This window comes from Muscardinus avellanarius (assembly GCF_963383645.1).
Source record: "Muscardinus avellanarius genome assembly, chromosome: 12".
Classification (NCBI taxonomy): Eukaryota; Metazoa; Chordata; class Mammalia; order Rodentia; family Gliridae; genus Muscardinus; species Muscardinus avellanarius.
In genome coordinates this window covers 58421305-58432799 of record NC_137798.1, presented here as the reverse complement: position 1 = coordinate 58432799, position 11495 = coordinate 58421305, and the positions used below count along the sequence as shown (strand labels likewise).

The 11495-nt window shown below is 44.2% G+C and overlaps 1 protein-coding gene across 5 annotated transcripts in view; it reads left to right on the top strand.

Annotated features, from left to right (window-relative positions):
• Positions 1-1010: 1010 nt before the first annotated feature.
• Positions 1011-11495, top strand: part of DDHD1 (DDHD domain containing 1) — a gene marked incomplete at both ends in the record, with an annotated part of 82825 nt that continues 72340 nt past the window's right edge. For all 5 annotated transcript variants that reach the window (XM_080706853.1, XM_080706851.1, XM_080706850.1 and 2 more), the window contains one exon: positions 1011-1839. In XM_080706853.1, the coding sequence (XP_080562979.1) occupies positions 1011-1839 (829 nt within the window). The remainder of the gene's footprint in view (positions 1840-11495) is intronic.

The following is an 11495-nucleotide window of genomic DNA, read 5'->3' as shown; positions in this document are numbered from 1 at the left end:
AAACTGATCCCAGAGAGTGAGTTGCAGAATCAGAAATAACATAAAAAACTGGAAGAAAATTTAAAGGTCATAGAGTCTGTTGCTAAAAGGAACTTTAGAGATCATCTATCCAATAATATCTTAATTTTATAGATGAAGAAGCCCAAAAGACGGGAGAGATTGATTAGTCTGGGGTTAGTTAGCAGACCTGAGTCTAGTCAAGTAGTTGCTTTCTGGCTTTCAGTTGAAGAACCTACCACACCTGTCTGGAGTTGCCATCATTAAAATCAGTAAACATTGACTGTGCACCCAATTTGGGGGAAAGGCTGAGACATACAAACTGGGTTTCCATCACGGGCTTTGAAACAGGGTTGAGAAAACAGGAAATGTAACTCTTGAGAGATAAGCCATAATATGATGTGGCACACGAAGAGAGGTCAGACTCCAGCTTGACTGGGGTGGTGACGCCGGGGTGAGCGGCAGGCAGGAGGTGGGGTGCCCTCGCGTGGGCGGACAGCCCCGGAGGCAGGCGAACCAGGTGACTGAGAAGGTCAGGGCATCTGCAGCCTCGGGGTTGTGACTCACTTTGCACGGATGAGTGGGGCAAAGCCTCAGCACAACCGGGCTGAAACCCCAGAAGGGATGGGGCCGGGGCAGCTGTGCAGCAGCGGGCGAGCGGGACCTCGGAGGGGCGGGAGGGAACCCTAGGCCGGCGGGCGACGCGAGCCGACCCGCACAGGGGGCCGAGGGGCGGGGCGGGGCCCGGCGGCGCCAGGCTTCCGGGGCGGGGCGTGCGGCGGGGGCGTGGCCTGGCCAAGCGCCGCCCACGTCGGGCTGCGTGACAATGGGGCGGGCGGCGGGACGCGGCGGCGGCCGAGGGCCTGGGGGGTGGAACCGCCGCAGCCGCAGCCTGTTCGCGATTTGAACGATCAGAAACTCCGGCGGCGAGGGCGGCGGCGTTGAATGTGTGGCGGAAGCGCCGGGGGCCCCGGCTGGGCGCGCGGCCGGGCGTCCGGCGGCGTCCGGGCACCATGAACTACCCGGGCCGCGGCTCCCCGCGCAGCCCGGAGCAGAACGGCCGCGGCGGCGGCGCCTGGGAGCTGGGCGCGGACGCGGGGCCGGCGTTCGGCGGCGGCGTCTGCGCCTTCCCGCACCTGCCGGGCGGGGACCCGGGCGATGACAGCGTGCCCCTGGCCCTGCTGCGCGGGGAGCCGGGGCTGCACTTGGCGCCGGGCGCCGAGGACCTCAACCACCTGGCGCTCGAGTCCTGCCTCAGCGACGAGAACTACGACTTCAGCTCGGCCGAGTCGGGCTCCTCGCTGCGCTACTACAGCGAGGGCGAGAGCGGCGGCGGCGGCGGCGGCGGCAGCGCCTCGTCCCTGCTGGCGGCCACCAACTCGGGGGGCGGCGGGGCGGCGGGCGGGGGCCCCGGGGAGAGGAAGCGCGCCCGGCCCGGCGGCGCGGCGCCCCGGCACCGCTACGAGGTGGTGACGGAGCTGGGCCCCGAGGAGGTGCGCTGGTTCTTCAAGGAGGACAAGAAGACCTGGAAGCCCTTCATCGGCTACGACTCTCTGCGCATCGAGCTGGCCTTCCGGACCCTGCTGCAGGCCACGGGCGCCCGGCCCCAGGCCGAGGCCCGGGACGGCGACCACGCCAGCCGCGCGCCTTCCCCCGAGGGCCGGGTCTGCAGCTCCGGGGAGGAGGAGGACGACGGGGACCGCGCCTGCGGGTTCTGCCCGCGCGTGGCGGGGCACGAGCCCGAGATGGAGGAGCTGGTGAACATCGAGCCGGTGTGCGTGCGGGGCGGCCTCTACGAGGTGGATGTGACCCAAGGAGAGTGCTACCCGGTGTACTGGAACCGTAAGTAGCAGGCCGGGGTTGATGGTGGTGGGGGGGACGAGCTGCCTCCCCAGGGCTGGACCCGTGGGGTTGGACTTAGCCGCCGCGGAGGGAGGCGTGGAAAGCCTGTCGTTTTTGTCAGTGGAGGTTGTGCGCTCTAGCATCGGCAGGTGAAAGGTAAAGCAGCAGATGAAAGGTAAATCCAAGCTGGCTGAGGTCAGGAGGAGAGGATTCTGCCGGGGGGGGGGGGGAGCGCTTCCTGGGTGAACCTGGTGCTGATGCTATGCCCTGGAGGTAATCCAGGAACTGGCCCCCAGTCTGAAGGGTTTAATTTCCTGATCCTGCTAGAGCTTTGTCCACCTGGGGATCTGATTCAGTCTCATTTACCCAGAACCGCCTCTGATTTAAAGAGCAGCAGGTCGTTTGGTGTAGGAAGGTTTAAGAGGATCTGCATGAGAATCAACAGTTCATTTATGGACAGGAAGAGAAAATTAATCCTTGACGGGAAAGGAGAGGCACTGTGTTGTTCCCCCTGGGTGCGTTGGAGAGAAATGGAAAGTGCTGCAGTAAACAGTTCTGGCACGTGAGTCCGTGCCCTCACTCTCTGGATTACTCATATTTTTCTTTTAGGTTCTCATTTCCGTATTATTTATTTTTGCTGCTTCACCTTGTAAACTCATGAGCCCCATGCCTTGCCTCCGTTTCTCATCTGTTAAGTGGGCACACTGTACATGAGAAATGTACCTAACGGCCTTGGATTAGTGAATATGCGTGATGAGTGTAAATAATATTCCTTAGACAACAGCACAATTGGGTTTGAAATTAGAATGAGGAAGGCGATCAGAAATACCTGCCATTGCCTGCACCAAATATTTTATGTGCAATATATATATACATTTTCAACAGCAGCAGAAGCTACTGGCAACAGGTAATTTGTAATACTGACTTATGGGCCCAGTGCCCTAACACAAATATCTTCATTGATTGTCACTACCTTTCTATCCTTCATATGTCTTACAACCTTGTGCTTTGTATTATATTTATTGATGATAGCTTAGCTTCCTTTCATTGTTTAGCAGTGGCATATGGGCAGAGTCCATCACTTTTATCTTTGTACTCTCACAAAGCCTGGTACAGTAGATATTCAGTAAGTAGATATTAAATTGCACCAGTGATTCTGATAATGTTAAAGGATTATCTTAAGCATGTATTACTAAGACAGCAATTATAGCACGTGCCATAGCATAAAATAAAATTAGCATAGTAGGAATTTCTTATTGCACTTGGAGATGACAATAAAAGCATTTATTACCTTTTTTAAAAGGTCAGATCAGGTAGAATCTGTTATATGATTCCTTTTGGTAAGCTCACTAAGAACAGGGTATTCTTGTATTCATTCATTCAGCTCTTTGACATTTACTCAGTAATTGTGCTCCCGCTGAGGTATTAGGAAAGCTGGGGAAAAGAAAAAACCTTTCAGGAACTTCCCACTTGTATAGAGTTTTTTTCCTGAAGGTAGAAGCACAAGAACTTAGTGGAGCCAGACAGGATAAAAATGCAGAAGATCCTTGGAGAGGAGAGTGGAAACTAAGAAATGCATCTTACTCTTGGATTAAAATTGAACTATATTCACCTAGAATATTGTGGGCTATTTGAGTTTATAATAAACTGTTAATGCTTGCATGGTGTTTTACTGTTTACAAAGTGATATTTTTACATTCTTCCCCTCCTACCTTGTGATAGCAAATCAGTTCTAACTCTCAAGATATGGAGAAATGGGCTCAGTGAAGCTAATGAATTTGTCCAAGGTCATTTAGCTAGAAGTGTTAAGCAGTTCTTTAGTCCAGTGGAGAAAAACAGTGGGGTATTCAAAAAGCTTCCTACCCATTTCCAGACCAGGAAAGCTTCCCAAAAGATGTGAATTTGAATTGAGTGTTCAGGATGTGTTTAATCAGACAGAGAAAGCAAGGGAAAGGCATCCAGCTAGATGGGGTGGCCTATGCAAGGACACAGAGGAGTGAAACTGCGGCATTTTGGTGAAAATAAGGCTGTACCTGCAGTGGCCAGGAGGCACAGGATGGGTTTGCACTTTGACCACCACAGAGATGAAGGTACACGCAGGCAGGTATTTGGTCTGGAACCAAATGGAGTTTATGAAGAGTACCTGCACAAGAATAGCAGGTTTGGGAGAATACTGCTCAGGGTAGATGCGTGGTGCTAAGAGGTTTGAACTTGATTCTCTGAGTCACAGAGAATCAAACAGCTGAAAGTTCTCCATTAGGCGTGATTAGTTCCTATACAAAGTTGGATAGGAGAGTAGGGGAACAGAGTGTCATTAGATTGTATCATAATTTCACCAGGAAATGGTGAGGCCCACAGAAGTTAACATGAAGGTAATGTGGACTTAGGCTTCTCCAGTTATCTTTCCTAAAGCAGATAGCTGTTAGGCCAATTATAGCTTATATATTTCTTGTCAGTTAGCATAATAGCAGTACGTGTTTCATCTCCATTTCAACATTTTCTGAGTAGCTCTCAATAAGACATAACCCTGTGGGTGTCCAAGAACATCATATGAGCCACAATGAAAATACAGTAATATTTTTTGGTGGTGTCCTATAATAAATATTTAATTTCTCGCAAAATCCTGTGTGGCTTTGTTCTAATTGGTTCTTTTAAGTATCTGTATTATATAAAGTTTTCACAACTTGGATTCGGTCTCAGTATGATCACGCTTCCTTCCATCTTTTCTCCTCAAATAAAGGAACTTTTTAGATACTGTGCAGCTTTTGACCTGGCTCCATTTCAGTTTTCCTTTTAAAGTTTTTTTGGAAACTTTCTGAATAGTGATGATTAAAGTTGTGTGTGTGTGTATGTGTGTGTGTGGTACTAAGGATGGAACCCAGGGGCCTTCTACCTCTGGGCTATACCCCCAGATCTATTTTATTTTTTATTTGAAAACAGGGTCTTACTAAGTTGCGGAGGGCATATCTAAGCTGAGGTTGGCCTTGAACTTGCGATCCTCCTGACTTAACCTACCAAGTACGGGGATTACAAGCATGCACCACCATGCCTGACTTGTTTGTTTTAAGGGCTATCTAGAATGGTGGTAGGAATCCATTGGCTGTTTAGCTTTTTGTGGCTTAATTTAACCCACTGCAAATGGGTCACAAGACAAGATACACAAGTTAACCTATGCCTAATTTAAAAGAAAGGTGTTAATTTACTCTCTTTTGAACTTGTTGATAAAATTTGAACAGTTGGGCATATGTGAATCAGAAAGGGAACAGAATCTGTCTTCTTTAGATAGGAAGTCAGTATTACATTTGGAAAAATTAGTTGTAGGAAACCTCTTTTTGTTTTATCACATATTTAGATTTTCTTCTGGCTGCATTGCATCTGGGCGTTTTAGATAAAAACTGATCATTGCTGAGTAATGGTTAAGTGAACTCCCCTGTTCTCAGTGTACCTCCCACACTGCTTATATTCACTTACAAGTATATTATGAGGATTATTACAGGTAACTGAGAACAGTAGCTGGTACATAGTATTAAGTGTTAACTGTCTATTTGTATCTCAGGTAATTGTCTGTCACATAAGGTTAATAAGGTTAACTGAGTGCTTACAGTTTGTTATTGGCCTGTACCTCATCAGAGGTGTAAAGAATATTGGCAAGTGGCCAAAGCATAGCCAGGCGTGGTAGCACATGCTTATAATCCCAGTACTTGGGAAGCTGAGACAGGAGGATCACAGGTTCAAGAACAGTTTCGGCATGCAGTGAGAGTTTTTTATTTATTTTTTATCCCCCCCCCCCAGAACCTAGGGGTTGAACCTAGGGGCATTCTACCTCCAAGCTACATCCCCAGTCCTATTTTTTATTTTGAAACAGTGTCTCATAAATTGCAGAGAGACTCACTAAGTAGCTGAAGCTGGCCGTGAACCTGCCATCCTCCTGTCTCAGCCTCCCAAGTACTGAGATAATAAGTGTGCACTATCACGCCCAGCTGCAGTAAGACTTTTATTAACCTAGTGAGACCCCGTTTCAAAACAAATAAAGGGCTGGGCGTGGTGGCACACGCTTATAATTCCCGCGCTTGGGAGGTTGAGACAGGAGGATCGCGCAGGTTTGAAGCCAGCCGTGCTGGCGTAAGAGACCCTGTTTCCAAATAAAAAGTATAAAAATAGGTCTGGGAGTGTAGCCTGGAGAGGTAGAAGGGCTTCCAGGAACCCCAGTACCACCAAAACAACAACAACAACAACAACAAAAAAAACAAAGGGCTGAGGGTATCTCTCAGTCGGTTCAATCCCCAGTACTGCACACACACACAAAAAGAAAGTGGCCAAAGCATTTAATAATAGCTGATGAGATGACATGGAATATTATAGACATTTTATGAGCCTAGAATGGTCTCGTAGGAATTTTGATGGCACTGATGTATGTAGTTTTCTCTAGAGTCTATTCATTTCCATTCATTTACCAAATTAATTAATAAAATTATTTAATTGACCAATTTTTATATGAATGTGTATTTTCTAGAAGCAGTGAACTATAAACCACAGGTTTCTCCTCTACTCTTTTTTTGTGTGTGTGGTACTGAGGATGGAACCCAGGGGCTTTGTACATCTGAGCTATACTCTCAGCCCTATTTTTTAGTCTTTTATTTATTTTTTTTTTTAATTTTTGTGGTACTGAGGATGGAACCCAGGGGCATTCTACCTCTGGCTACACCTCCAGCCCCCCCTTTTTTTTAAGTCATTTTATTTCTTGAAACAGGGTCTCACTGAGTTACGAAAGGCCTTGCTGTCCACAAACTGTAATCCTCTGATCTCAGCTTCCTGAATGCTGGAATTACAATTGTGTGCCACCACGTCTGGCTTCTCCTCTACCCTTTCTGATATACTGTGTTGGAACTCTGATGGATCAGGTTTACAGAACCCTAGCCGAAGTCTTATGAGAACCCGTACCAATCCAGATCAAGTCTGCTGTAGAGCTCATTTTCTAGTGGCTACTGAAACAGCACAAGAATGTAAGCAGCTAGTGACAGTTATGGAGGGCAGGACTTGGCACTATCTGCCCAAGCATTCGAGACTTCTATTAACTTTATTTATTTATTTATTTATTTATTATAGTACTGGGGATTGAACCCAAGGGCATTCTACCTGCTAGATAAACCCCCAGCCCTATTTTTTATTCTTTATTTTGAAATGGGGTTTCATCAAGTTGTGGAGAGCCTCACTAAGTAGCTGAGCCTGGCTGCGAACCTGTGATCCTCCTGTCTCAGCCTCCCAAGTACTGGGATTACAAGAGTGTGTGTGCCACCATGATGGCTTTCTCTTTCCCTTTTCTAATGGCAGTTTGCCCTTAATGTAGAAACTGATCTAAAAATCATTTTTATACACTTTCTTTGTAAATGGCTAGAATGTAATAATGCATGTTGTACAAGAGCGTTATACAAATGTTTAGAATAATTGGTATGGTTTTCTTTCCTCTTCTACTATTTTGTTATAATAGCAACTAATTTATATTCCTTCCTCTTCCAAATTTGAGCTTTTATTTTCTCATCAGTTCCTATGGTTTGTGTTTTATTGAGATCTTTGTTGTTTGGAATCCTACAGTTGATCTTTATCATACAGAACAAGAAAAAAAAAAACTATGTTCTAGTCAAGGAATCCTTTGAGAATGATGGACACTGTGGGGAGGAAAAAGTGGAAGACAGGGAAGGGGAGGGAAATGGGGAATGCATTCATAGGAATCCTAAGATGAAGATTATTGGCAAAAGAGATTGGGGGGTAAATAGTTTTAGAATTTCTATAATTATCTTTTCATGAGTAGGATGGAATTTAAACTACATGTTATCCAGAAAAACTGGCAACACTAATAGAAGGTATACATAAGAGAAAAAAAAGAAAGCCCTGTCTTTTTTTTTTTTAACTACAGTATATTCCTAAAAGCACAGTTAAAAAGTGGAACAAAGCTTAGAAGGTTTTAACTATTATAAATATTTGAGTTTAAATTTTCACACACATGTCTACAGGATTTATGACCAGATACTTGCCTTTGCTCGGCATTCTCAGTATATAGCCAGCCACAAATATACTTCTCACTTAAGATGAGCACAACCCCGGTGCCACAAAGTGTAATAAAAGTCAGTTTTAATCCTGAAGTTCAAAGTTGAACTGATGGAAAAATATATCCTTTCTCATTTAAATAAAGCATGCTGAATACAAAAAAAGAAATGCAGAACAAAGGAAAAATTTTATAGTGACTATTAAATCTACAGTTCTACACTTTTGGTTTTGTGTCTCTAAAGGGGAACTACCCACCAAAAAAGGCTGAATAAATAGCAAATGGTTGGATTTTTGAGATGAAAAGCATAACATGCTTTTTGTTATCCCTGAGTGAGAAGTTAATTTTTTTAAATTTTATATTTTTTTATTGGTGCACTATAGTCTCATAATGTAGATCATGTTGACAATGGCGTATATGTACACAGTACTTGATCTTCCCCCACCCCTACCTTCCCATTTCCCTCACTCCTGATCCAGGTTAACAGTGTTATTCACATGTATACACAGTCATATGTAGCATTTCCATTAATGAACCTCAGCCTTCTTCCTCCCCTGCCCTTTCTCCCTGGCTTCACTGAGATTTCTTCTCCATTATCTGGAGTCCCTCTGGTATCCCTAGCTTGAGCACATTAAAGAAAACATATGCCCTTTCTCTTTCCATGTTTAGGGGAGAAGTGAAATTAAGGTGATGAAAGTAGGAGTTGCCTTTGCCAGAGAGCTGTAGACAACCAGAAAAATTTATATGATCATATAGAAGTAATTGTTTATATACTACTTTCCAGTGTTACAAGATTGCTAACATAAATAAAAATACATTTATTAGTGTTTATCGTAATGTCTTATTACTTTAAGCTGTATTAAGATAATCTTTATAGTCATTGTCCTTGTACATTCAGATAAATTCTGTTGAATGACTGCCAGAGGTTAGGCCAGACTTTGGGCTTTACATTGTTATTGATACTTCTGCACCCCCAAATCTCAGCTACCTGGAAATCTTAAATTCTATCTCAATGGCAGATGGCATTTCCAAATCATTTTAAGTTAAGCTTTTATGTGTTAGAATATAATTTTAACTCTATAACTGATTCTCCCTTTGACCGCAACTCAGTAGACCATTATTCTAAACATTGATACTGAATAGCCCTTGACATGATAAAGGGACAAAGAAGTGGATGCAAACTATGCTAAAACTTAAGATTTCTGAATCATATTTCATGTAATATGTTCGGTTACTTTTGAGATGCACAGGGAACAGAATTGGAATTATTTCTGAACTCAAGTAGAAATGTAGCTAAATACAGTTATACTCTTACATTTTATTACTTATTGCAAATGACCAACCTTCAGCTCATATTTTATTGACAATATTCTCATTCTACTTTTATTTTTATTTATTTAATTTTGTTGTACTGGAGATGGAACCCAGGGGCTTTCTACCTCTTGTCTACACTCCCAGATCTAATTTATATTTATTTGTTTGCTTGTTTGTTTTGGATCTGGGGGTAGAACCCCGGGAGGCATTCTATCTCCCAACAACACACCCAGCCCTATTTTGTTTTTTAATTCTTTATTTTGAAACAGGGTCTCACTGAGTTGTAAAGGGCCTCACTAAGTATCAGGCTGGCTTCGAACCTGCACAATCCTCCCGTCTCAGCCTCCCAAATGCTGGGATTATGAGCGTGCTCCACCATGCCTGGCTTATATTTATTTGGAAACAGGGTCTCATTAAGTTTCTGAGTGCCTCACTAAGTAACTGAGGCTGGCTTCGAACCTGGTGATCCTCCTGTCTCAGCCTCACAGGTACTGAGATTACAAGCGTGCACCACCACTCTCAGCTCCTTATTCTCATTCTGTAGGATTACTTCTTGCTAGACCCAAAGTATCTCACATCTACCTGGTTTACCCACCTTCAGTAAAACCTGCATTTTAACATCTAATAATGTATTTAACCTTCCAGGTTTGCTTATGAAACAAACTTGTGTTTATTTTGAATTTAAAGACAATCACCAGAGTTTACTTCAGAGAAAACCAGATTGTTGAGCACCACTAAACTGAGGAGAGCCCAGTGTGCCTGGTCAGGTACTGTCAGGCACTAACTCTCAGGGTGGCAAGAGTGAGCCCTTACTAGATGTTTAGCAGTAAACGAGACACATGTATATGTCTGAAGATTTCTGACTGATGTTTGCCTTTGCAACATTCTCAAGCCATGAATATACTTCTTATTTAAGATTGGCACAAGCTGGGCATGGTGGCTCACACTTGTGATCCCAACATTTGGGAGACTGAGACAGGAGGATCACAGTTCGCAGACAGCCTCAGCTACTACCTAGTGAGACCCTGTTTCAAAATAAAGAATAAAAAATAGGACTGGGGATGTAGGTCTGAGGTAGAATGCCCCGGGGTTTCATCCCTGGTAACACACACTCTCTCACACACACACACACACACACACACACACACACACAAAAGCACAAAGTTACTCATGTGCTACTTTTTGCCTTTACTAAGGAAAATAAAACAAAACAGGTCTTATATTTTAGTTGTAGTAGTTTATTCTTTGAGTGTGTGTGTGATTTATTTTGAAACAAGATCTCACCAAGTTGCTGGAGGCCTCACTAAATTCCTAAGGCTGGTGGCAACCTGTGATCCTCCCGTCTCAGCCTCCCAAATAGGGAGATTATAAACATGCCCCACACCACGCCTAGTTGTAGTTTGTTCTTTAAACTGTTTACTGTTTAGCCTGTTATATATTGTTTTATATAAACCACATTATCTATTGTACTTTCTTTGGTGGGAGAAGTATATAACTCTTCCTCATAGTGAATGCCCCAATCTTAGAATGCAAGATTAACTTGCCAGCCAGGATTCTGTATTTAATTTTATTTATCTATTGTGGTACTGGCAATTGAAATCAGGGGCATTCTACCTCCAAGCTACACCCCCAGCCTGTTTATTTTTCTAATTTGAAACAGGGTCTCACTAGGTTACTGAGAGTCTTCCTACATTGCTGAGATTGTCCTCAAACTTTGATCTTCCTGTTTCAGCCTCCCAACTACTGGGATTATAGGTGTGCCCAGGTAGGATTCTGTATTTTATGGGATGACCTATACTCCATCAAAGAATATCATAGGTCACCTAAAGTGTGGACCAAATTTACATTTGTTTTCATATCATCTTTTATACTATCACAACTCATCAATTTATCTCTGCCACCTCCATTTCAGTTTTAACTGGCTTTTTTTTTTTTTTTTGAGGGTCTGAGGATGGAACCTAGAGGCGTTTGACCTCCGAGCTACACCCACTGCCCAATTTTTTTTTTTATTCTTTATTTTGAAACAGGGTCTCACTGAGTTGCAGAGGGCCTCACTAAGTAGCTGAGGCTGTCCGCGAACCGCGATCCTCTGGTCTCAGCCTCCCAAATGCTGGGATTACAAGCGTGCGCCACCACGCCTGGCTTAACTGGCTTTTCTAGAGAGGTGCAGCATTGCATAATGGTTAAGAATGTAAAGGTCTACTAGACCTAGACTATTTGGGCCCAAATCCCAGCTCTGCCATATACTATCTTTATAACTATAGGTAACTTAAATTCTCTGTGACTTAATTGTTCTTTC